We start from the raw sequence: 27,789 nt of genomic DNA, 5'->3' as shown, positions 1-27,789 counted from the left end.
TAGGTGTTTAATGGAATAAAAACTTACAGAAGGCAAAAGGAACAGATAAATAGCAGGGAAACCAAACCCTGTGAAGTGATTATGATCATTTTATTTGAGATTAACCATCTAGATCTATTTTCAGTGTAAGGCTGCAATGTTTCCCATAAAATAACCAAAAAACATCAATAAGAATGTGCATGAATGACAATCTGCTTTTGTATTTCAAAGAGGGGGAGAATGTTCCTCAGCACACCACTCCACTACAGTACATCATGAACAGGGCAGGTGTAAAAGTGTGGTAGGGGCAGTCTGTGGTGTACACTAATGTACTCTAGAGCAGGGTGAAAAAGTGGGGTAACCTCTGTGGTTACTTACATCCCCGGAGCTGGGGCTGGGCTGAGGGAGAGAGTGGGGGTGGACGGGGAGGGGGAAGCCCCCACAATCAGGCCGCTCGGCGGCTGGGGAGGCGGGGTGACTGCTGGATGGGGAGAGCAGGGGGTGGCAGCCCAGCTCTGGCCCTGATGCACTGCTGCTGTATTTGGGTGGGCGACCTGAGCGAAAATGAGACAGACAAGAAAGAAAAAGAAAAGAAAAAAAAAGAACAGAAAAAAGATGGAGGAGGAGGAGGGGGGAACAAAAAAAAAACAAAAACAAAAACAAACAAACAACGGTGAAATAAAACAGATGATACATTGGTCACAACATACCTTTGAAAGGGGGTCCTCGTTGGCTAGCATGAAAATGGAGGAATTAAAGAAAGCAGAGAAAGAAAGGAGGAAAAAAAGGAAAGGAGGTCCAAAAGGCAATTAGTGCACCACACAACCACTGCATGCAGGGGTTTAGAGAGATTAAAAGATAGGAAGACAACAAGCGTAAAGAGAAGAGACGGATAAAAGTAAGAAAGAAGGGGGTAGGAAGACAAAGAGAGCGGCACAACAAAAGAGCCCAGACACACACACAAGGACCGTTCACTCCTTTCAGTGCTCCAGTAACACTGTCAAAAGTGATAAGCATCAAATCACACAGTTCCAGACAATGAATAAGATTTATACAGTTTGCTCCAAAGATAAGGAGAAATTAAATTGTGTAAAATGTGTTTTGACTTTTACTTCTTCCAGAACTGCACGCAAAATTCCTAATGACTCTTTCCACAATAATTACGCCATCTAACGTGCAGAAAAGTGTTAGACTAGCAAGTAAGGCAGTTTGTACTGAGGGTCGGGTCGTGGGCTTATTCAACTGAAAGGAAGAATAAACGAATAAAGCAGAGGTTTTGCAAGCTTAGGAAAGAGGATACAGCTAGAAAAAGCAGCAGCAAGATAATGTACAGACTCTTAGAGATCATTCGTTTTAAGCCGTCAACTCTGTAAAACTTTGTTAGGAAACATGTTAAAGCAGGCGTGGCAGACAACTGATGATATAACACACACACACACTGTGAGCACAGAGACAACAGACATTTCTATCAAATAAAGTAGTTCAGAGCTTAAAGTGATGCAGTGAGCAGTCACTGACCTCTCTTCCTCGTTCCTTGATGGAGGGGAGTGTTTAGATAGGTGACCGCACTCTTTTTCCTCTAGGAGGTGCAATAAGACAAATTGGGTAATTAGAGTAAATGATTTCATACAGGTGCATCTTAATAAATTAAAGTATAATTAAAACATTCATTTATTTCAGTAATTCAATTAAGACGAAATAGCACACATATTTCTCCAATGCAAAAAATAAACAATGTATTAAGTTACATCCCTACTTTACATGGACTAGTCTCCCTCCTCTGGTAACTCAGTGTAATAACACAAGATACACTACATGGAGCCTTGACCGTCACATACAGGACATGGTCCTGTCACGTTATGACTTTTTTGTGCAGCTCAGTTTATTATTTTTGTCATTCCTGGTTTGTGCATCTCATGTTAGATGTTGGATTATGATTAATATTGGATAATGATTAAGTCAAATCAGGATATGATCTACTAGGTCCACGCAGCACGTGTGCATGTGTACTGTGTAAGTCTGTGGTTCTCAAAGTGAGGGGCGCGCCCGACTAGTGGGGAATACGGGCATGACAGGTGGGGCGCAATGAACGGGAGAGAATTAGTGGAAAATAATAGGAAAGTACCTATTCTAATTCATGCTTTTCTTTATTGACAATAAAGATCAGACACTCGAAACTAAACAATCACACGCAAATAAATGGATCATTAATACAAGTAAATTAAAATAACATCAGAGAAAAATTAGAACCATAGTGCAACAATAACGGTTTAACGTCGGCATGTTAATTGTAGAGGAACGATATATAAGGAAACATTCGGTATTATATGTATAATTTCATTTATTCCAATGTGTATGTTGATGTTTCTGTATTTTTGTTAAAAATTACCATTTTATCAGGCAGTACTAGAGCTGAACAGAAGGGAAGATCAATATCGTTCTATGCTTTTTGTTGGTGTCCGGCATTTTGCAATGATCCCTAAATCCATTATTGCGCCGTAGAGAATAATGCTGTTTATGCTTTTAAACATGTATAATTTACGGCGGATGTAGCTTAAAGACGATGTAAAAAGGAAATATATGTGGGTATCTTATTTGAGGGTTTATTTACGCAGCTATTAAATTCGGAAATGCGAATATCAAACGAACTTTACCGCGGACACAAACCGGGTCAGTAGCGTACTGTATGTAGTGAGTAAATAACGTCAATGGATACATTTGTTACATGGACCACGAAAAAGCAGGTGATTCAGCACTACCAGCTTAATCAACCAAAAAGCCAGCCGAAAGGAAAACATGATGAAGTCTATGTTGCACTTGGATTCATGGTGGGGATGGTGGGGTCAGAGGAGAGACCCGTGTGTGTTTTGTGTTTAAAACCGCTGGCAGCAGACAGCATAAGACCCAACAAAGTAGGAAGACACTTAAAGACAACACACCCCATAACATAAGCCACTCGACTTCTTTGAAAGAAAGCTCTAGATACGTGACTAAGAAAGCCTGTTATAACAATTGCACATGTATTTTATCTGTTTTGAACTTGGTGTTATTTGATTAGAAATTGATATTTAAATAAATAGTAAACTTGGCTGATTTTGTTATCATTTTGTTGACAAGTGGGGCTTGAAAATTCGAATGACAGAAAATGTTTAAGAACCACTGGTGTAAGTATTTATACCTCTGGCTCGAATACTGCTCCGCTGTACACAGGATTGGCTGTTGTTCTCCTTTTCCGCTCCTGCCTTCGGCTCTGAATCTCTGCAACAGTAAAAAACATTAGAGTAAGAGCTTGCTGTTTGACTCAGCAACAGTTAACTACACCGAAAGCAATGAACTGATCAAAGTACCCAATTCATCCGTTATGCCTATTGGACAGGATCAGTGTTCCATGGAAATATCTCTAATTGAATTTAATCAGCCTGTGGGACTGTATTTATTGTTTTAAAAGACTTGGTCTTTTTTCTTACCCCTTGTAATGGGCTCTTGGTAAAAACAGTATGGACAAGAAGTAAAATGGCCCTTAGCGAATCATATTTGGTCCAGTTTTCTATCTTGTGATTCATAAAAGCATTTGATCATCATGTCAACAAACAAATGACTAAAAACATGAAGTTTCAGCTTACCAGAAACATTGGTTACAACAACCTAAGGATAAAATCTACAAGCTTCTATCCTGAATTAGTTTCAGCAGAGAAAGAAACACAGACACTTCTGATCTGGAGAGAAATAAAATCACCAGGTAGCACCTATAGAACTACCCCAGTGCACCATATAACACTAACGCTGGACCATGAGCTACACAGAAACACACTCTGAGAATGTGAAATCCCTCCCTTTTAATTTGAAGCTAATCATTTATGGCAAAATCCTGTCGTTATGTAGGACTTACCTTCCAGATGGTCGTGTGTGACCAACCCAAGAGACACCATGAAGGCAAGTTTCTAAACAAGCAGATAAATACATATAGACATAAGCAGAAGTAACAAATGAGTAAGGCACAAAATCAAACAGATACATAACGGTCATAAAAATCAGCTTATTATGTTACCTGTGGATTCTCCTCTCGTTTAACCTTAGGCAAAGTAAGAGGAGGAGATGTTGAAGCAGGGGTGCTTGTGAGCACCTGCTCTGAAGCCCCCTGAGATTTCACAGTCTGACGGAGAAGATGGGAAGTTAGATCTGCTTAGAATTTAAACAATACCCTCAACAAAGGATAAGGACTGGATGCACAAAAAGAAATAGAGATTGAATAGTGTTTAAAGGTGCTGTCAAAAGAACTTCCCTCACCTTTATGTCTGCGTTTAAGCTGCTGATCTGCAGTGTCTGCATCGGGCCACTGATAACGATGCCCGTCACTCCTCCTGTAGAAGCAACGGTTTTGGGGATGGCACAGGGCTGGCCGTTGACAATACGCACTTGGTGAATGGGGCCTGCCGAGGCGGGTAGTGCCGACGTTAACTTGGTCGCAAGCATAACTGGTCTCTGGAGCAGCTGGGGAGCAGCCATCATGGGGGGAGGAGGGGCGGGGGCGATGGGCACGTTGTTGGGAGTAACAGGTTTCGGGCGCACCTAAGAAATAAGGAGGACGGAGTTGGACTGCTGGTTGCGGTACACATATACACGTACCCCACTTTTCTGCATTTCAGTGGTACGATTTCTGTCAGAGAGGATCCCATGCCTTTAACAACCATCATGCCGACTTGTTAGTCCCAGGTAAGGCCAACTAAGGGGCTCTGGTAAGTACTTTAGTAAGAAAGATCAAAAATTCAGAAATTCTCCTTCTGTGCTAGTAGATAGGATAAACGCTAATCATTTAAGGTATTCTTAAGAGTGTTAAATATATTTTTCTGGCAGAAGCAGAAATTAGTTGTGGCCATTCTGATACTTTTTTGGTTACCGTGGGTCACAGAGCCCCAATTAGCATTACAAGGCTTCATTAAGTCAAAAGACTTACGTATTTTAAAACATCAAAAACAAAAGCAAAGGGACAGCCAAAGCACAATGAACGTTGCTTAAAGAAAAAAGGGAAAATTTACCTGTTGCAAAAGGCAGAGTGCAAACAGTAGAGCAAAACAAGCACATAACTAAAGCATTTGAAATGCTTCAACAGAAATGTCCTTATAGTAATTAACACACTGCAACAACAGTGGCAAACACACCAGCTGTGGAAAACAGTAAGGGGAATGGAAGTGACAAACGACTGCAGCCAGCGCTGGGTTAGAAAACGGGACGGTTAGGGTCATCACAGTGAGCCGTGTACGCATACACCTAAACAACTTATTTGACCTAAATAAATATCACATACTGTATAACTTGATAAGTAAATGTTAATGATTAAAATGTTAAATGTACATGTATTCAGTTTGAAGCATACTAATACTAATAAATCCTTATTGTGTGACACTTGAATATGAACAGCTAAGAACAACTTCTTAACCCTATTGTGTGTTGTTAGCGTTCCTCTAGTGGCGTCGGTGTTGAACTGCACACGCTGGGACAAGAAAGGGGGTGGGCGGATCTTACAGAGACGCACCTGTGGCAGAAAGGTGGGTCGAGGCGTCAGTCTAGGAGGAGGGACAAACTGGGGAACTTTGATAGGCTGAGCCGAGGTGGTGCTGGCCTGCACCTGTGACAAAACCAGTGCTTTATTTGCAACCAAAATGCTGAGATTTCAGTTTGATTTTTGGGGAAAATGTCAATGTGAGGAAAGATTTGAACCACTACTACACCTACTTGCAGTTTCCACAAATTAAGCCTTTTTATGTTAAATCAAAAGGCCTTTAAAAAAATCATCTTTTCTCTTCTTTTTCTGGTTTTAAATCACAGATAAATGCAAGCAATTACCACAGCTGAGCACATCAGCACAGAAGTCATCGCAGTTTTTCATGTAAGTATACACATCCTTTTTAATACATAACGCATCAAAACACTTCATAACTTGTGCAACATTTGAAATAATTTTAAAAAAATAGCTTAAAATAGTTTTAACCGAGAATGTTCGCTTATACAAGGGAAAGGATGTGTCCAGAATTCTCAGAGTAAAAGTGTGCTTCTTTTTTATGTATGCGTTTTATTAGTATAAATATTTTCTTATTATTAATAATAATATTACCAGTCTCTGAGGCGAGATTCACAATCTTACTCTGAGACACTGCAAAAAAAAAAAGACCTCACTATTTACAGTAAATGAGAACATGAGGGGACAAGGGATAGACGGTGAAGTGATTTAGACTCACTACGATAACGTTCTTCGGCACGACTCGTGACGCGCCCTCTGTGTCCTGACTGGCCAGTTTGCTGGCCAACTGAAGGTTGACTGGTGCGTTGCGGGAGTCAGGGGTCAAAGCAGACCTGGGGGGATTGCTAATGGCAGTGACCATGGCAACTGTGGGGCGTGGCGTTGTCATGGAAACAGGCATGGTGGAGGCGGCAGCTTTCAGGACTAGAGGTAGAGTCTTCGTGGTGAGGACCGGCGTGACTTGCAGAGTCTTCTATAGTGGTAAGTACAGATAAAAACGGAAGTAGCAGGAGAGGAATAAGTTCAACAAGAGGTTGAGATCAGATACAGAAGTGGTATAAAGTGTTTACCACAAACAATGCAATTTATAACTTCATGGCTTGTGTTGCAACTACAGTATTTTTGCTAGACTAGTAGCACTGATTGAAGACCATGAGCTGGGTTTTTAAGTAAGAAAGATATGACACGATGTTACAGAAAAATCTCATTATGCTATACTGGCTGGTAAAAGCAGAATAATCTTCTCACACTAACACATACCAAGGTTATTTTTCCTTTTATACAAAACATGGGGGTGAAGGGTTCCAGTTACATATTGTGACTATCTTGTGTGGCAATTTATGTGATGTCACACACAAAAAAATCATATTAAAAAAAAAAAAAAATTACAAACGTTTGAGTTGGAGATTTCTGCAGATATAAACAGACCGCAGTTCGCATCTAACATGCGTTAATTGTGGAACAAATCATTGGAGTTTTTATTATTTCTTATGGCCACTTGATCACTTGAAGTGTTGGGAAAGAGGACATTGGTGGATTGGTATGCTTCATATTGTATATGTGTACAAGCCCCACCTTGACTTATAAACGACTTACAAACGAGTTCTATTTCAGGAGCACAATCGTAAGTAGAAGACTACCTGTATTAATTTTATTTATGTTTGCTTTTGAGGCAGTAAAATGGTGCATAATCCTACAAATGGTGTGCTCTAAAGAATTCACATATTGGTAGGCTGCACAGGATCCTGTGTGGTAGGAGCAAATTATTAGGCAAGTTTGTTTAGAATTAGCTGTAGCTATCGAATATTTTAGTAGTCGAGTATTCTACCAAAAATTTAATCGATTAATCGGATAAAATGTACTTTTGCTTAATTAAACAGCAGCGTAAAATATATAAGAGAAACAAAGATTAATTGGTTTTGTTTTTAGAAACAGCATTTCATCAAAAATAAACATTGTCATCATTCACAATACAAAGAATAGCTTAAAGTTGAGATGAATTAAGTGCATTAAAGTGCCATACATTATTTTTTTTAAGTCTTTTCTCAGCAAAAAAAAAAAAGTTATTTACAAATTACAAAATTACAAGTATCAAAAAGAACTAAAGCACACATTAAAATAAATAATTATACAAAAACACTAAATTGTGCAACTTAACCTTGAGAACTAAAAGTTCTCATCTCTTGGTTCGCTGATATTTTTATCACTCCATTCCATTTTGCAGCCGGCAACAGAACGCTCCCTCAAATCAACACAGCTAACTGTTCGCATCTCCTTCTGCTTTGTGGGTGACGTAAGCGCTTCTTCTTCGTCTGCGTTTACTTGCAGCTTGCATCCGGAAGCGCGCTGCGTCACGCCAAACAAATAATTGCGCAAAAACATAACGCAAGCTTTTAAAATTAATTTAAAGAAGCTTCGAGGCAGAAGATTTTGCCTCGATCATTTTTTTGTAATCGAATTACTCGAGGAATAGTTTTAGCCCTATTCAGAATTCTTTTGGAATGGTTAACATAATTCTAGTGCAGGTATACCGTGGAACCACGGATTGCGAGTAACGTGGTTTGCGAGTGTTCCGCAAGACGAGCAAAGATTTTTTTATAAATTTTGACTTGGAAAACGAACAAGTCTTGGTTTATGAGTACCGAGTATCATGTATTACGCATGCGCTTCTTGTTGTGACGCCGAGCGTCATGTAAACTGAGCCAATGATTTTTTTCTCTCTCTTGCACTGCAGAATTGTGGGTAATCGTCTCCCTTGCTGGGTCTTAGTGCGCGTCTCTTACTGGTATAATCAACATCTGTGCACGCCTGTACTATTTACTTTAACACCGTGACCACAGGTGTGCACATAAACATTTTATTTTGTGTCTATATTCGTGTGTGTACAGCACGCATGTAAAGGAAAGGCAATGTCTCAATTAATAGGTAAATGATTCATTTTCTCTCTGCTCTGTCGCGATTCTTTTCAAAGGTAAAGTGCAGGTTAATTTATTTTATTTTTACTTTACAGCAGTGATTCTGTTAGTGTGTCGCTCAATCGAGTGTCATTAGAGATTTCTTGTTTATTTTTCCGATAAAACAAGAGTTTCCTTTGTGTGCACGTGTTTATGAAAAGAGTGGAGGAAGGGTAACTGTGTAAGACGAGAAGGGAGAGAGGGGGAGGGGCTCCTTACTTTAGCTTCACACACACACAGCGCCTGCGCAGACAAACAGAAACACTTATCTGTCAGGATTTATTTTGCAGGTTTAATTTGTTTTGTTTTATTTTTACTTAATATTTTGTGTAAATTATTTTTATGTATTTATTTTTTGGGGCTGTGAAATGAATAATTTGAGTTTCTATTATTTCTTATGGAAAATTCGATTTGATTTACGAGTGTTTTGGAATACGAACCCGCTCCCGGGACAAATCATGCTCGTAATTCAAGGTTCCACTGTACTTGTGTGGTCCTGGGAGTTCTGTCGAAACACAATATTTTTGCTGAGCCTGGGATGGACCCGTTTCCTGTTTTTGGCTTTCTCCAGAGCCCTTCTCCACCCTCATACACTGAGGTCCCACAGTTATGCACACAGCATTGTACAGTACCAACCTACCTAATCGGTATATTACTCCGGTTTTTACGTTAGAGAAAATTTTGCACTGTACGAGTATGTCATCTTGGCATCTTGGATACACTATGGTATTAAAGCTTTGCTTTAAACTATATATTGCAACTTGGTGTCTGAGCCACATATTGCATGACGTGTTATTTCTCACACATCGTGATTGATAATCTACGTGCAAGTTTACTTTTAGGACCAGCTTAGGAATGTGTGTGTCACCTGTGGAGCTGCCTTGTTGTGAGGAGTTCCTGTGGGCTGCTGTTGGGGCTGACAGGAGGGCGCCAGTATCACGCCTTTACCGTCCGCCGCTGCCTGCACCGTCTGCAGCTTCAGCTCTGGCTCCTGCTTCACCAACAGCTCTTTCCTCAGTTGTTCCACTACCTTTTTCTAGAATGGAGACAAGGTGTGTCTTTAGCAGAGCTAAAACTCAAACGACCGTTACTACCACTGCGTCCACTGTTATTTCATCCAAATACATAATTCAACAAGTATTCACTGGACTGTTATATATGCGCTGCAGAAACGGCGGGTTCGGTTTGGCTTAGAAACAGACACTATGAAAGATCCTTGAGGTGTGAAGCCTAGTTACACACCTTCAGAGGAACCTATTCAATAAAGGCTGCCACAGTCGCTCAACACAGACATGCGCACATTGAAATTCAGCTCACACACACTGCTGCCTCAGAGTCTGCTGGAGCAAGAGCGCACCTCTGAGAAGACTGAAATAAATTCACGCGCACACACACACACACACACACACACACGATATCCTTGCACAGTCACCACATCCTTGCACAATTTAACCATAGAAGGGGTAACTGCTCCCACTTTAACAGGAGCATTTTGCAACAAGAGACTTTGCATAAATAATAGTAGATCTAAAATTCCAGGTACAGATCAAATCAACTTCAATTTCATCATAACACATAAAAATCAAAGAGAGATATTTCCCAAGACTAGTTTATGAATCATTCATGCTCCTATAAATTCATATTACAGTATGGCCAATACACACACACACACACACACACACACACTTAAACGGGTACAAGGTAGTTAAGCAGCCTTCTATTCTTTAACTGACTAAAGGATATAATCATTAAAATATATTGAATTTTTAGAACAATTTTGATGAAACTGAGCTAGGCTTACCACTAGTGCATGCTCGTATAACCAATTACAGGTCAGGAACACAAAAAGTTAACACACAGACAAAAGAACACATCACATCAAGCCATCATTTTTCTGAAACATGCCTGCTAAATTTTATATTCATAGAACAGACACACATTTTTCTTGTGCTGAACACACACACACACACATTACCAGCTATAGCAGATGTTACACTTGTGTTACTTATAAACCAGTAATGTATTATTACGTACATTACAAGCTGATCGATATTTCTTTCCTCGAGTTTATTGAGTTAAAGCTTATGTATAAGTCATATTTGTGAGACCACTCATTCATTTTAAATTATGGTTGCTATTTTAGCAAAAAAAAAAAAATGCTTGATTTTGTTTTGGAGGACGGCAAGCTGTTAGAAGTCTATTTGTTGTGGTCCAGAAAAAGAAAGAGAACTAGATGCCTCACTTTAGCTGTTTTATAAGGTCCTGATAGCATTGCAATGTAATTTATATGTTTCCGGTGCTGACTGAAATCAACAACTGCACCAAGTATGCGTAGAGGCAAAGAAAAGGGGCAGAATTATTAAAATTTTTGAAATGTCCGATATATCTATTCTTATTCAAGTCCATATACATTCGAAAGTGACTCAAATCTGACCTGAAATACATTAAATCTGTGCATTTAGGCACAGCATTCAACATTACAACCCACCCTGCTCAATTCTGATTTTTTTGTCAGACGGATCTGCATGTCATGATGTTCAGATTCACAAGGGACTTTTATCCGAGTCTATGCGTCTGTCTTTTGGCACACATTCACGTGCCTTTGCCTGTGCCATCAGGGTTAAAACACGTCACAAGTTTATGTGACCGCTCATTAATTTCAAACAATGGATATGATTTCAGAAAAAATATCCCTGGAGTTAGCTCTAGAGCATGGCAAGCAGTCATTTGGTGTTATTTGGATGTCCATAAGAAGGCAGAAAGCCAGACGCCTCATTTTGGCTGTCATAAACAGCTGTTGCTTAAATTGCTGTAAACTCCCTGAGCTGCCAGTGCTGTCCGATGTCGGTGAGTACCTCAAGCGGCAAGCTCCGAAGCAGAGGAAATAAAGTCGCATGAACACCGACCTGCCTGTTCTCATTATAGTCGCGTGACGACATATTAAAAATACATTCGATCTGGGACCACATATAAAAGTAACTCATATCAGAGTAAAAAAAAAAACATTAGATTTGTGTGTTTGACAGCCATAAAAAATCTGATCTGTGTCATATTGGGGTAAAAAATTTGAAATGAGTCATTACAAGTTGGTATTTGAACATTGCCTTATTAAACACCACTAAGATCACGTGTAGAACACTGACTCACCTGATTGTACCGGTGACAAATCAATAGAACTTGTGTGGCTATCAATATATTAAGCCTGGTGTTTCTAATAGAGGTACAGTGTTTCTCTATTAACAGAGTTTTTATCTTAAACATTAACTCACTTACACTGGTTATTAAAAATGCACAAATGTACAAATTTACTGCAGAAAAACAAAACAAAATATCATACAAAGCAAAACAAGTTCCTATTGCTGAAAGAGCAGACCCACCCGAAGCACTCTAAAGACACCAGCAGACAACAAACATTCGTCTTTATTTTGATGAGGTTAAATGATACCACTCAATCTACTCTCCTTAACAATACAAGACAAGAGTCTAAGGACAGCAGACAGGACAGGAACCGGTAGAGGACAAAGAGACCATGCAAGGACATTTCTGTTATTCTGATTCATGTCACAAACCTCCCAGCATGTGAAGATGAAACCCATGTTCAATGCTAATTACTGCAAAACACTGTGATTAAATCCTCACAAATCATGGCTGAGTACTCCTGTGCTAAATAGTATAGCATTTATACGAGCGTTCTGAGAGAGAGAAGAAAATCACTTTTTGTACCTGTTTCTCACTCAGAGCAGTGATCTTGGCCTGAAGTTCATGAAGCTGCTTCTTCAGATCAGCATTCTAGATTGGAATAATAATAATAATAATAAAAATAATAACGTGAGGATTGTGAACAGGATTAATAAAGCAGTTATGAACACAGAATAAGCCCTAGGTGATCACAGAAAAAGGGAACAAAGATTTGGTGAGAATGAGTGTTAATGGTAAAATGGTGAAACATGGTAATGGTGCAGAAGTGCACAACTCCCACTACAGCCAAAAGTTTGTGGACACTTGACCATTACACTCCCCATGTGGACGTTATCCAAACTGATGCCACAAATGTGGAAGCACGCAATTATACAGAACATCTTTGTATGCCGTAGTATTACAATTTCCCTTCATTCTGCACAAAGGGTGGTCCATGAAGACAATGGTGTGTCAAAGTTGAAGTGCAAGAGCTAGAGTATCCCTCTCTGAGCTCGGACCTCAACTCCACTGAACACCTTTGGGATGAACTGGAACCCTGAACCTCCTCACTTGACATCGGTGCGTGGCCTCACTAATGCTCTTGTAGCTAAATGAAAACAAATCGCCACAGCCACTCTGCAAAATCAAGTGGAAAACCTCCCTTGAAGAGCAAAGACTATTATAACAGCAAACAGGGGCACTAAATCTGGTACAGGCTGCTCTGCAAGTACATGGAGTGTGATGATCAAACATCCACAAACTTTTGGCCACAATGTGCATCTGTCACTGCTTGTTTAAATCATGATGAAATGGTTACCAGCAAATGCAAATACAATGCAAGGTTTTTTAATAATGCATTGCAAAACAAAAAATACAGTATTCAAAACTAGATGATTTATTTTTCTGCCAAACATACAGGGGTGTGTCGCCAAGGGCAATTAAGCACAAATGTGTAATATAATATATAAGATAATATCATATAATCATTGAGTCAATGATTCATCAGCTGCTCTTATTTTTAATGCAGTTTTGAAAAAAACTAAAATAACTGATATAAAAATAGTTTTAACGAGAGCCTGTGTTGTATCAAAGAGCTGTTTCTTAACAGTGTGGATCAACGGAATACAAATATTATTAGGGTTTTGTTGTAAGCAGCTTCCCGAACACTCCCTAACAGCACCTTAACCTGCTAAAGGGCATGTTTACTGGCTTTACAGGTTCTTCTGCTGAGAGACGTCCAAAAGTGGGAATCATTTCCAGCACCAGATGTGAAGGACTAGGCTGACCCTTAAACAGTAAAGCGGATTTGTTTGCTTTTAATCCTAATTCTCAATTTTTTTGCACAGACCTTGGCTGGGTAAGAAACCTGTAATAAACTGGTATGTACACATATTTACCTGTGGGTCCTGCTTCATTTGTGCAACCAATTTCTGTATACATAAAAAATAAGGAAAAAAAGAAGAAAAAAGAAAAGAAAGAAAAAAAAAAGAATTTGTTAAATTGTCAGTCAAGTACAATCTTCAACACAGAACATTAGCGACACTTCCAGGCCAACCCTGGTACTGCAACGTGATACACCTGTAATACAATTTTCAGACAAGCAATCAAAGACATACGAGCCAAAAAATGTAGGCTTTGTGTGCATATTTTTAGTGGTGCAATAAAATAAAGCACAGATAAAACTTCTTTTTTTAAATCAAATATTACATTTGGTGAGATTTTTGAACGGTTTTAATTTGCACACTGAATATGGGCAAGAGTAACTCTATTCACTGAAACACGAAACAGAATGAGTTATAGGTCATACAGGGACACCCAGCCTATTAAAAAAAAAAAGGTCCACTTAATTGCTATAAAGCATCCATCAGTTACTTCCTTGCTAAAATGTCAATGGTTGTACTGCAGCAGATTTCCATCTCTGTACACTCTCGCACTCCGAGTGCACAATGTCTCATTAACCTAGTGTTCGTTGAGTACACTCTAAGCATGCAAATACTCAGCCTTTAAAGCTATGAGCCCAAGACTAGGCAACAATGTTCCCGCTCTAACAATAGTGCTGCCATGTTCCTGAACTAGAGTACTTATCCTGCTGAGGCATCTCTACTCATTCTCTACATGCTGCAACATGCAGCTCACAATTATACTGCTGGCAGAATTTTGTTTTGTTTTTTACACACGTAATAAAAATATTAATATTTACTGACCTTATAGAGCACTGCCACATTTATCAACTCCTCAGTGCCATGAAGCAGTCATTATTAGACTACACTAGACAATTACTGGTCAAGAGATAAGGTTTAGATCTGGTTCAATAAAAAAAGGGGCGTTCAAGTCAAAAACAGGACTTTTTTTGTGTAGAATTACAGGACACAGAACAGTAAAAATGATTTTTTGTTTATCTAATTCTCTGCTACACAAATGCACTTATGGAGGTAGACCTAGAAGGTTTGCTTCCGCGTGCTTTATGTCTGAAACACTGGCATCCACTGAAACTCCATTAATTTTATCCTTAACATGTGGAAAGTGCTCGAAGCAATGTCAGGACAGTATGAGGAACATTACAATAAACCCCAGACAGGGTTCCTGTAATGTGCAAGTGCTGCTTGTGGGAACTGCATCCACAATCATTCAATCAATTTAGTGACGAGTTATCTGTTGATTTTCAGGGATCAGGCCTTTTTTTTTCTCACTGAAAGTTCATGCGAATGACTGCAGTGGGCTCCGAGCCACCTCAGCCGAAATCATCATTCACAGTTGAACTGCCTTCTTTAAAATATTTGCACCATTCAAATGTTTTACTGCAGTCTAAAGTCTCATCACCATACTGTGCTTCAAGTTTTCCGTAAATGTCAAGCTATTTAAAACCTTTATGCACAAGAAAGTCTTGGTTTGTCATGAACACCCCTTGTACAATACAGAAAATAAATTTAGTGACAACTTCCGACCTGATGGACTTGTATTTCCACTTTCAGGGCCTCCTGTAATGTTTGTAATTCCATCATTGGTCCAGTTTGCCAGCAAGTCAGTCCCAGAAAATTTTCAGCCTGGAAAATATTTAGAACCTGTTATTGGTTTAGAGGTTTATTCAAATGTATTCAAACATGTCCCATAGAAAACAACTGACACTTGTTATCAGGCAGGGCTATGAAAGGCCTAAGCTGGGATGTTAAAAGCAATGGCATTAGCAGTGTGTTAGTCTTGGTGTTTTGGGAGGGACCTGCAGTATTAACACATATACTAACAATATTTAGAGCTGTGTAAAACTGTCAATAATAATAATAATAATAGTGTATTTTATTTATATATGTGCCTTTAGTCATATGCCTTTATACTTCATAATCAAGCTCGCTGTCCAATTCAAACGAGGTAAATTGAATGTTGTGTACATGTATGTATGTATGTGTGTGTGTGTGCGAATGCATGTTTCAGCTAAGTACATGACAATTACCGTACAGCAATGATATGTGAGTGAGAGGCAGCCTTACAGACATTCAGTATCATTGATTTTGGTTTGCGAGGCACTGAGCCAAAAGAACAATTATAACTGAAGCTATTACAGGACTCACCAGCTGGCAGTGAAACTGGTGTCCACTCGCTCTCTGACTCCCTGCACACACACAGACACACACAGACACACACAGACACAATTAAAAGGGGAAGAAAGACACTCTCAGCCTATAGAACAGCACAGTGTGAATCTCTCAGCTCATTACTGTTGCACCTGCAAGAAAGCAGGTGCGCTTGTAGTTCCACTGTTTAATGTGAACACTTCATTGCTAAGCTGTTGCAATTGTCAAACCTATAGATACTGGGCTTCAGAAGGGCTTTAAAAAGAATTGTGGCCAGAATAGGTAACGCAATGCAATTACTTTGCACCATCAATTGTTGATTAATTCAGTGCTAGTTCCTGACATATTCTTTCTGACAGTGTAGATAAAGGTGTAGATGATACACATCCAAGTAAGTAATGCAAACATACATGCACACTGCACAGCAAGAAAAAAAAAATGTTTGTCACACCAATATTCCCGCTTTGATTATGGAATGCATTCACACTGACTTCCAATGTCTAAGCATTTTTCTGTCCAGAGTTGCATTAATTTCTCTGCAAAATCTTGTATTGATGATGGGATGATGTCGAACCACTGCCACAAGTTTTCTCCAGCACATCCCAAAGTATCTCAGTGGGGTTAAGGTCTGGTGAAAATGATGTCTCATGCTACCACTCTTTCACAATTTGAGCCTGATGAATCCTCCATTGTCCATCTATTCCTTGTCATCTTGGAAATGCCCTTGCTGCCAGTAAAGAAAAATCCATTGATGGAAAAAACTGGTCATTTAAGTCTATTCAGGTCATCAACTGACCCCATTTTTTGGGCACACAACACTGTTGAGTTTAGACCTGACCAAAAGGACCAACTCCAGATTATAACAACAGGCTTGCACAGTCAGCACTAGGCGTGATGGGTGCAGCACTACATCGGCTGCTCTCCTTACCCTGATGCGCCTATTACCCTGGTACAGGGTAAATCTGAACTTATCAGACCACATGACCTTTTTCCAATGCTCCACAGCAAATTAAAGCCTTTTCCCCCCCTGATCAGCCTCACTGTGGAGCCCTAAGTGTTAATAAAATGTTTTTCTTAAGGCTGCACATATGTTTGTTCCCGAAGTCCAGTTTTGTTTTATTGATTTTTTTTTTTTTTTGTGGTTTGATTTCACTAAGCGTTTAAGTGATCTCTCAGCATGTTTAATCCGGGTTTTTTGTTTTTTGGACCACATTTATTCCTCAATGTTGACAGTTTACTTTTATCCTTCCAGGTTTTAATAATGATTTTAACTGGGTACAGTTTTAACCCAGTAGTTTCAGCAATCTCCTTACTTGTTTTCTTCTCTTAATGCAGGACAATAATTTGACCTTTGGGAAAAAAGTAACACCTGTCCGACGACCATGGGATATGGGAGGCTCTTAAATATTAGCTGAGTTAAACTGCTAATATTTTTTTGGCCGGGCAGTGAGTGTCTATATAATTCATTTTTAACCTTATGCAAAAAAAGCCTATTCACCTGGAGTGACTAATATTTGACATTATGGCAAACGGATTCCTGAGACACATTTTTCTGCACTAACACAGCTTCCAAAATTTTCAAGTAGAATTTTATTTAATGGTCAGTTTAAGGCAAGTTCGGAGCTTGGAGAGACAAAAGTAGGGAGTCTGAGGACCCACAGGTCCTTTAAATCTCTAAAAATAGTGCAATACGTAAACTTTTACCACAGTAATGCTTTAAATAAAAATAGCAAACTGCACGTCATCCCCAAGTTAAATCAATTTTATAAAATCTACATGAATGCATGATTAATTTACTACATCTGAGGTGACTAACATTTTATTTATTGATCATGACAGTCCACAAATACTTGTTTTTGTACAACCATTTTCTGTTAATAAAAAAAGCTTATTTTTTGTGATAATGCAAGACAAGTTTACTGAAATCATTCCTTCCAGACACATTGATTTTATTGTTTAAGATTTTTTTATAAACTCTTTTTGAAAAGATAGATCAAAAAGGTGTGTCTAAAGAGTTGTTTGCTTATTGCATTAACACATCCTTCTTTATTTTCTATGTTTTATTAGATAATTAAAGAGCATAATTTTCGTTCCTGAGAACAATGTAGCTACAAGCTGTGCCCCTAATGCGGCTTTAGACCTGAGCCAGACAACAGCAGCAAAGAGTTTATACATCACAAGTAAAGAAGAACAGTTGTGCTACAACCTTCTACAAGAGCTCTCTGTATTGAAAGTAATGCCGAAGTGGACCTGTGCTATACAAACTACTACTCAACATAGTTTCCATCACAAGAGATGCATTTGTACCATCACTGAACCCAACTCTCAAATCCTCTCTGAAAATCCCCACAGTCACAGTTGATGGTCCTTCACTGCAGTTTGTCTTCAACGCTGGTTTGCCCTTCTTTACCTACACTTCATATGTCTGAGCATATTGTTCTTATCAATGGTGACAGTTAATAATAATGATCAATTATGCACGTTTTTTGTATTCCTTTCAGTACAGCCCGTGTAATAGTTATAATTGTAGTTATTATTATTATTATTATTTTTTTACATCTACAAATAAGACATACTCTGACTCCTCTCATAAACTGCACAGCATAAACAATGTAGCCTGGAGTATAGATTATACACTGAATAAAAAAATGCAAGAGAGGGTACTCTCATAGACATGTACACTACAGGAAATACAGAGCTACACATACAATCTAATAGAAGAGCTTCCTGTCTGAAGCGTAGTCTCATGTGGTCTTGCAAAAGTTGGTAAGAGGCATAAAAGGGGAAAAAAAAAAGCTACAAACATCCCAATATCAAACGACACGTGAATCCGCCTTGGTCATGAATAACCATAATAGCAGTTAGAAATCTGAACAACGTCAAACAGCAAGAGAGAGGGGAAAAAACAAAACAAAAAACAGGTCTCCAAACACAATGACTCAGTTTAAAGCGGTTTCAGTATACTGGGACGTTGGTTATTCAGGAATTTCTTGTGATTGCATAAGCTTACGTTCTTAAGTTTTATCATCTTTATTATGGTTATTCTCCCCGTTTCTTTTGCACCACTTCTCCTAGCGCTTTCGACCCATCGACACTGCTCCGACTCCTGTGAGTTTGTTAAGATTCTGCATGGTGCTGGTATACAGATGTTTGCAATCCCTCTAGTCTTTATTTTGTTATATCCGTTTTTCATCCTTTGTTTTCCACAACGAGTGAACAATTGAAGCTGATTGAGATGTTACTCACAAATCTGTACAGTGTCCTCTGCTGATGTTTAGAAATCACTTCACATTTTCTTAGGGAAATACAATATTAAAAAATAAAAATCTTAAATACAAATAAAATAAAAAATAAAAGCAAGGGTACAGAATTTAAAAGCAATACTAAAATGTAATCTTACTTGATGTTGAACTGATATGTTGTGTACCTAAAAAGTGTTATGCTAAACTATTTTGTAGTTTTAATCAGGATTTAGAATAGTATTTTTGCAGAGCTGCTCCTTGCTGTAAGTGGCAGATCAGGGTGCCTGGGCCATCACCATGCTTTTTAAAACAAATATTCAATTTTTTTTTAAAATGAATAAAATTCACAGTTTTTGCATCAGGCAGTCACATGGGCCTACATGTTGTGCGCAAAGAATCGAAGCTGTGATTAGAAGCCCTTAAATTAACTAACATCAGAAGATCGCATAAAAGATGCAACTGTGAAAATGTGGAGCATAAGACGATGTAGTAAAAAAAAAGTGCTAGCTTGATACATATCAGATTACTTCTTACTCCTAATGGAGCAAAACAACACACACCTGTGCATGGTTATTGCAGGACCAGTAATCCTGGCTGCTCCAAAAAATACAAAAAGAAATAATAAAAAATAAGAATGTTTCACTGATTCTGTACAGCGTTGTGGGGGGCCCTGGAGCCTATCCCAGGAGACTTTGATAACAAGGCGGGGTACACCCTGGAGAGTGGAGAGGGTGCCAATCTATTGTGCATGCACACACACAGATACTATGGGCAATTTGGGAATGCTGGTTAGCCTAACCTGCATGTCTTTGGATTGTGGGAGAAAAGCGAAGTACACAGAGGAAACCCAACATGCAAACTTCACACATACACAGACCAAAGGCATGAATCAACCCTCAACCCTGGAGGTGTGAGGCCACGGTGCTAAGCACTACTCCACATGTCAGAGTTTTAGTTTGCATTAAATATCAACACAGCTAAGTTCTCTGTGCTGCTGAAAGGCTATTGGCAACTTGTGTGACACACGAAGCAAGAGTTTACATAGTGAATAAAATCAACACACACTAAATATTAACACAACTTGTTCTGTACTCTTGCATGATGAATGCTTTACATATCGGCTCTTTAAGCACTTTAAAAATTTATTAGTAGGTGCGCTCTGACAGCACTCCATCTACACCACAGGGGGCAGAACAACTGGCCATTCACAGACTAGAAGAAGGAAAACTCTGACTGGCTGTTTCATGGCTATTTCAGGATAGAAAGGAACCAGCCAATCAGAGACTAGAATAATTTAATCCTGACGTATGGTTTTAGAAAAGTAAACCAATCAGAAAATAATCCACCTCTGATCTACTGCTTTTTCGGCACATTTGATTTGGCACGTTGTGACACAGTTAGCGACATGTCTTCTTTTTGATGAAGTAGAGACAGGAACTTTTTCCATTTATTATTCCATTGTCAATGGACAGTCAGTCAGTACCTTCTACCTTTGAAAAATAGTAATTGGGGAAAAAAAAAGTCTCCACTTCAAAAAAAACAAACAAAAAAAACAATAAATGAATAAATAAGAGAAATACTTAAATTAAAGAGCAATGTGTGGTGTTTACCCCCACTTGAGTAGTAAACAATTTATTGTTAGATCTTATGCAAACAGTGGCCAACTTGAATGTTGTTTCAGCCCATAGACACAAAGTTCATTGCTAAGAAAAAAAAAGTCCTCTCGTTTAAAAAAAAGGAATACAAATAAAGCAGAATTAATTCCATCTTCCTTTTTTTCCTGATCTAAAAAATTTAACAATCCGTGACTCAAAAACTGTGATGTCATCTGAAAAGTAAGTTTTGTTCTCTGCTGCACTACTGATTTAAACCTTTCAACATGCTAAGTAGCCTAGTACCTTTAGTTGTTTTAATGGTATAAGAAGTGCTATAAGGAATCATTCTGGGGCATCATAAGCAACTTAAATGAAAATGTTGCAGGTACATTTTAATCCCAATTCTACTTGCGTGTATACATCATCGTCCCCTTAGGGCTTAGGATCTTAGGGCGTTTTCACATTGGGCACGGATTTATACCCAGGAACGTGCCCCGTTATTAAGCACACTTACGTATTTACACTCTCCGATACAGCATTTGGTTTGTGAGCCGCCATTAAACACAAGAAAAAAAGAGAACAAGGAAGTTAACTTTCGCGCTATGCCTAAAATTACTGCTATTTCGGGGAAAATGTCAAGAGCAACCCTTTTTTATGCCTTCCTACTGTATCCGCTACGGTTGTGTAGGTCAAAGGATGAGATTGGAGATTTCGTAAAAGACAGACGTCGCGTCTAAACAGCAATCTACTCTTGTTCTGATTCAATTCAGTGCACGGTTCCCGAGTGTGGAACGATTGTGTTCTCACTGATAAAAATTAACCAGACTTTTGGGCCCCAAGTGTTCTCAGAAACTATTGCGTTGCCCTAATGTGAAAGTGCCGTTAATCTCAATCTACATGCTTCGGTTTGCACTGTGCTGCTGCCATACCGAATACAGAAGCTCATAGCCAGCAATTACTTTCGTGCTACAAACACATTTTACTATGATTGCTATGAAACAGTTCTACCCTCATTTAAAGTAAAATACTTACTAATTCTGTTAATTTCTTCTTCTTGCATATTAAATGATACAGTTGGGGTGGATGGGCAGGGAGTTTGAGTAAATTGTCACTTATGCCAAGTTAAAGTATAACTTAAATTAAAAAAAAGATTACGTTAGCAACAAATACATATAAAGACAGAAAAAACACGTTTGCTTGTCTGTCTTTAGATGTGCTTTCTATCTGTCATTTTATAGACATTCTACAAATCATAGAGATTATGGATGCAAAACGTTGTGCCTAACGTGAAGCCCGCCTAATTAATCTTTAAGTTAAGCTCCAAGTTAAGTTTCATGGTACATTATTCTTCCGGTCAAGTTCTTTATCAAGAATCCCTAAACAGTGCAACATTTTATAGAGCAAAGACACATGAATAATACAAGACAAAAATGGCTTGATGGTCAACATAGTGCACCTTTTTTTTTCCCTTGCAGTTTTTGGGGTGCCAATCACAGAGGATGTCAGCTGCACCACCAACACCTCCGTGCACCACCAACACCTCCGTGTTAAAAAGCCCAGCAGCACCTCTACTACCTGAGGAAACTCAAGTGACCTGGCTTAACCAAGAAGCAATTGGTGGACTATTATCGCAGTACAAATAAGAGTAGTAAGATTGTATGACGATGCGATACGCTGAATGCAAACAAAAACACAAGATGGTAAAAATATCACAGGACTTCATTGGGAGGCATGTACAAGAGCTGGACTTGACCTACACCTCACAATGCCTGCGGCGAGCTCGTGCCATCACTAAAGACCATTCTCATCTGGGTCGGCACCTGTTTAACCTCCTGCAATCTGGAAGGAGATATAAAGCCATCACAGGATGGACTTCTAGGAAAAACTGCTTCTTTCCCAGGGCTGTGGTGGTACTAAACACTGTAGCTGCTACGCATATGCCCCCACCCCCTGGTGTGCAAAAACTGATGTACACGCTTAGTACTTCTACACGTTTTTAATTAACTGGAGCACTTTAGGCACTTTTTTTTTTTTTTACCTAAACCTAATGTCTATTTTTTACTGGAGCACAAGGTGAGGTTTTATTTTATTTTACCTCATACTATTTATTTACTTAATGCTATGCCTGTTGTCTATTTATTTATTATACTATTTATTGATTAATGTTAACGCTATCTATTATTGGTCAAGTAACTGCTCTGCTTGTATATTGAGACTATATGTAATTATTTAATTTTTTTGGTATTTTTTTTTTTAGCAATGGCAAAAAAGCTTTACTCTAAGTTTGTGCATAAAATATCACACACACACACACATATATATATATGAAAAAAGAGAAGAAAAGAACATGTCTGCCTCACCCCTGTAAGCTTTTATCTCTGTCATATAGAGACCTGCTGCTTTAATCAGTGAACACGTATCTGGAATAAAGAAACTTGAGTTACTACTCTTCATTTTATTTATTAGCAAAAAACAAGGCACAATCCAAATTTTTTTATATAATGGTGTGCAATTAAACCTTCAAGACACTGTGCACTCTGAAAATTTAAATAAGTTAATACCAAAGTACATTACAGTACTAGTAGGAGTGCTCCATCAGGGTTTTTCATAATCATAGGTGTGTGTGGGGGGGTTATTGGGATCATTTAAAGTGTGCTATTTATTGTGTTGTATTATTTATGTACTATTTATAGCAATAAAAATAATGATTCTAAACAGCAGTGCACAAAAATAATAAAGATCTAAGAAAGTATCATAAATGTAAAATGTTTATTGATTGTAGGACAAAATATGCAACAAATTCCATTATTTCTGGTAGATTATAAAGAAACTGAAACCAAAAGATAGAGATGTCTATGCTCAACTAAAGAGCATAAATTTCCATTCCTTAACTAGAATCAAGGGGCCCTCATCAAAATTATCTAAATGCGACTGTCCTACTGTACTCACTCACTATACCATGCAGCAAATGGAACAAGGCTATGTCAGTGGAGCGGTAAGATAAACCCAGGCTGCCTTGACCAGCGCAGGGTCAACCGCTCTTTATTTCTCTCTTAATTATTATTTTTATGATCATGGTTTTAGTCTTTTTAATCTCTCTAGAGTAAGGCTCAAGCTTTTTAAGCACTTCTGCTATTTACATTTAGGTACTTGGCAGACACTCTTATCCAGAGCGACTCACAAAAAATGTGAGAGAGTTGTAGGTGGTTGACTTGCAAGATTTAGCTGCTGCCTTTGCGGGTAACTTTTTATACTCAAATTATTCACGCTGCCTTGTTTTTAATGGGTAAATAAGGTTAGTCATGTTGATGCTTTTGGCAGACGTTCCGCCACATGGTTTTACTTGATTTAATTCTTTTTTTTTAAACTGCATAAAACTTTTTAATATTTCCAGACTGGCAACGTCTCAATAGTATCAGTTGATGTGATTGGCCAGTCTAGAGGCGACCAACCTGTAAAATTGAATGATTATCGGCCGATTCTGATCAGCAGCCAATCAATCGGAGCGTCTCTAATTACTAGATATTGTTAAATTGTGTACAGTTTGTGTGTACAAGCTTAAACCCTTCTACTATTTATTTCATATGTTTCTTTAACTTTTCTTTTTTTATCACTGACTTTTCAAAATTTCAATACATGCATACGGTTAGCATGTGTAAACGTGTGCGTGCGCGCAAGAAAGATTTCCACTAGCGCTTTCAGACACTTGGTCATGTCTGTGTGTCCATTGCAAAAAGTTTGTACGTCCCTGATGTGCCCAAACATCCTGTCGATTGTATTTAAGCCACAGTAAAAGTGCACCTCAGGTACACAGCTTCACAAGAAATCTAAAATTTGTAATCGAAAGAATGATATTTAATCTAAACAAACAACTCTGAAACTAAATAAACAGGAGCGTCCAATGAGATTAAACATCTACAGAAACACCATGTGGAACAGCGACGAGAACAAATTGTGCTAGGAGTTAAATCTTTTTTGTTTTTTAAAAAATCCAGGCAAACAATCCTGAGCACACCACCATGAAAAAGCTCTACATGAGGACTTGTGGAGGACTGGGAGGACTTGAGCAGGAGGAGGAAATCAAACAGTGAGAAGAAAAGGGATAGGAGCTGGCACAACATGTGCTAACTCAAGTGTTTATGAAAGTGTTTATCAGACATGTTTTGCTGAGACCCGAGTTGTGTTTATGTGAAGGCGCAAGGTGCACAGGGACACCTAAAGTTCAGCAGCACTTTTTCCCTGGGCCTAAAGCGGCTCCTGTACACTGAAGAGGAGGAGGGGGTGATGATGATGATGCGGGACTCAGAGACGGCAACGAGGCACAGAAAGTGCACTTTATCCCAACACGGGCCTAGCATTCTACTAACACCTGGGAGGGATGATTTCTTTAACAGGAGTGAAGGAAAAATAATAATAATTAAAAAGAAGATTGATTAAAGTTTTTAAGCAGAAAGAGCTAAGAGCTGCTAGCTGAAGCTTAACAATCTGCTCAGTCCTGTTACTTGGTGCAAGCTAAGAGCTAGAAAACGTTAGCATTCGTCCAGAACAACTTAAAACATTTCTTAAACACGGAGCTGTGCTTATGAACACGCGAACAACTCGTCCCGGGTGATGAGGAACAAACAAGACAACTATATCAGATAGTTTTCTTAATGAGAAGAGAAATAAGTAGGTGAAAGAGATAAAGTGATAGAAAGAGAGAGAGAGAAAGAGCTGTGTGAGCTCGGACGCACTGATGTGGCATCGTGCTAGCACTTCGGCTTCAGGCTAACGAACGCTTTCCAGATGAGAAGCTAACGCGGCTAGAGCTAACAGGCTAGCGCTAGCCAATTGAAACGACAAATAACTGTATTGGCAGGCTAACTGCGAGCGGAGTGTTTTATAGAGACAGACGCGCGGCGGCTTTCTAAACACCGCAACAAATTTGCTTTTACACAAACAAGATTTCCCCCTCTTGACTCTTTCTTAATTAAGATTTTCTTGTGAAGTTAAATCGGCCCCTTTTTGCTGTTCGTCCAATAAGCAGTGCACTCAGGAATATAGCACTCAACTCTTAGAATAAGGAGAAACCAAGCGAGGCGTCCAGACTTCCTCACCTCCAATCTACACACACACACATATCTCGCTCTCTCTCTCTCTCTTTCGACTCAACGAAAACAAAAGCGCCTCAATAAGCGAGGAAAAGTCCAAACAACGGCGCGGATAAAAAGTTCAAACAATAATAATAATAAAAATTATCAAATAAAAAAGCTCCCAAGGTGGACTTACCCTGCACTCTTCACTCTTGAGCAGTAGTCCTTCTGACAAATTATTTAAATAAATATTTACAAACACCCCCCAAAAATATCTCGAGCAAACAATCTCCGAAGCGATCGCTTACATAACTCTAACTCCAACACCGGCACGGATTTAAATCCGACGATCCGATCTTATTGTTGTTTACTTATTGTATTTTATTTGTGCGTTTCAAAAAAAAGAGAGAAACTGAGATACAAAACAAGAAGAACTCTTCTTCAATCTCATTCACCACGACCGCGGCACAAACCCGATCCCTGCGCGCAGGAAGAGGGAGACGGAGGGGCTGTGCAAACTACACCGGGAACACGCCAATCTAGCTCGCTTATGCGGTTAATCGCTTTGTATTATTTAGGAGAACGTTAAAGTAATGTGCGTGAGTCGAATCCGTGCGATAAAGTGAAAGCGAAACGTGTTTTCAAACAGAACTACTTTTTGTGACGGTGCGGCGAATTTATTTCACTTTGCCTAGGGAACAGTGGTGCTGCGACTCCCATTGCCTAGGGAAAAAACCCGGATGTAAACTCGGCGAAACTCATCTGGAGAGAAGTGGCACGAGCAACTCCGTGTTCAACTCAACGCCAAAGCAAAAGAAGTAGCGCAGGAAAGAGAAAGAAGGAGGTGCGGGAGGAAGCTATTCTGTTTATACGGAAGAATCCCATACGCATGAGCCCCCCTATTAAATAAAGTGTCTTTACTTTGTTTGTAGTTGCACCACAGCTCGAGTGCCCCCTGCACGTGCATCTGTAATCTTATAACACGGGTTAATCGCTGGAGAAACGGTACACTCCTGACTGGGAGTGCGCGCGCAGGCGAGTCGGGCCGTGCTGCTGCTGCTCCGTTAACCAATAAACTGTTTTTTCCCCCTGTGCTGCGCCGCCATGACATATCCGAGCCTGGGTATTATTATTATTATTCCACACACTTCCATTAAAGTGCTTCAAAACCCGCCTTAAAGGTGCAATAGTCTTTTTTTTTTTAAACAAATTTCTTACTAGTGTGCAGAAATTATTCTAGCATCCGCCATTTTTATTTATTATTATTATTATTATTTTTTTTTTTTACAATAACTAGCTTAAAAATTAAAGCCTTTTAAAAACCCGCCTTCCGGTCCTGAATGCTTGTTTGTATTTGCCTCTTGTCAGTCATTTGATGCACACACCCCAAACACTCCTTCACTTCATCTTAAAGCACAATGAGGGGAATACTGCATGTCTAAATGAGTTGACTTTTCAAGAAGTCGTATGTCCATTGTCCTTGAAAGTTATTAGTCTTTCAGCTGCTCCCATCAAGGGGTCACCACAATTGGACCATCTGATCCGCACAACAACTTTCAACAACCCTCTGATTTCAATCAGACTTGGTAACGGTACAGCATCCAGTGGATGGAGTTGGGCATTGGGTGAGAATCGAACCCAGGTCTTCCGCATTGGCAGGTGGGAAATTTACCACTGATCCACCAGTGGCCAAAAGTGCAGTGTCCGTAAAACTGATGTTATGAAATTGCTTGTTTGGATCCCAAATCTAATTGCACCCCCTCTTTTCTTGGGACCACTAAGCTACCCCAGCCATTTAACTAAATAGAGACCTTTCTCTTTCTTTATTTCTGAAGCCTATCTCGGGGGGCGCTCAGCACAAAGCAGGATCCACCCTAGATGGGTGACAATTTATTTTAAAGTTGCAGGGCACACACTCGCAATTTGGAAACACCAATTAGACTGCATGTCTTTGGACTGTGGGAGGAAACCCACCAAGCACGGGAGAACATGCAAACTCCACACACAGTCTCAAGGCGAGACTCAAACCCTCAACCAAGGCCCAGTGCTAACCACAACATCACACTGCAGCCCCACTAAAAACATAATCTTGATTAATCTTATATAACACTACGGTCAGTTCCAAAAGTATTGTAGTTTACCAAAATAATTCTAAAATATTTTAAAAGGTGTACAAGAGGCA

The 27,789-nt window shown here is 39.1% G+C and overlaps 1 protein-coding gene across 5 annotated transcripts in view; it reads right to left on the bottom strand.

Annotated features, from left to right (window-relative positions):
• phf21ab (PHD finger protein 21Ab) overlaps positions 1–26,214 on the bottom strand; it is a 34,175-nt gene extending 7,961 nt beyond the window's left edge. For 2 of the 5 annotated variants that reach the window (XM_053476406.1, XM_053476409.1), the window contains exons 1-15: positions 25,804–26,213; positions 22,896–22,955; positions 15,696–15,736; positions 15,075–15,173; positions 13,527–13,559; positions 12,175–12,240; positions 9,320–9,487; positions 6,216–6,470; positions 5,513–5,605; positions 4,267–4,548; positions 4,028–4,132; positions 3,869–3,920; positions 3,158–3,237; positions 1,498–1,558; positions 358–533 (exon numbers count right to left, since the gene is read on the bottom strand). In XM_053476406.1, the coding sequence (XP_053332381.1) occupies positions 358–533; positions 1,498–1,558; positions 3,158–3,237; positions 3,869–3,920; positions 4,028–4,132; positions 4,267–4,548; positions 5,513–5,605; positions 6,216–6,470; positions 9,320–9,487; positions 12,175–12,240; positions 13,527–13,559; positions 15,075–15,173; positions 15,696–15,736; positions 22,896–22,920 (1,536 nt within the window). In that variant the 5' untranslated portion in view covers positions 22,921–22,955; positions 25,804–26,213. Of the gene's footprint in view, positions 1–357; positions 534–689; positions 713–1,497; positions 1,559–3,157; positions 3,238–3,868; positions 3,921–4,027; positions 4,133–4,266; positions 4,549–5,512; positions 5,606–6,215; positions 6,471–9,319; positions 9,488–12,174; positions 12,241–13,526; positions 13,560–15,074; positions 15,174–15,695; positions 15,737–22,895; positions 22,956–25,803 lie in introns of all 5 variants that reach the window. The other 3 variants (XM_053476410.1, XM_053476407.1, XM_053476408.1) reach the window with 3 other exon arrangements.
• Positions 26,215–27,789: the final 1,575 nt, after the last annotated feature.

Source organism: Clarias gariepinus, chromosome 2, assembly GCF_024256425.1.
Source record: "Clarias gariepinus isolate MV-2021 ecotype Netherlands chromosome 2, CGAR_prim_01v2, whole genome shotgun sequence".
NCBI classification, from domain to species: Eukaryota; Metazoa; Chordata; class Actinopteri; order Siluriformes; family Clariidae; genus Clarias; species Clarias gariepinus.
Note: the sequence above shows the minus strand (reverse complement) of the source record. Positions and strands in the feature narration are given on the sequence as shown.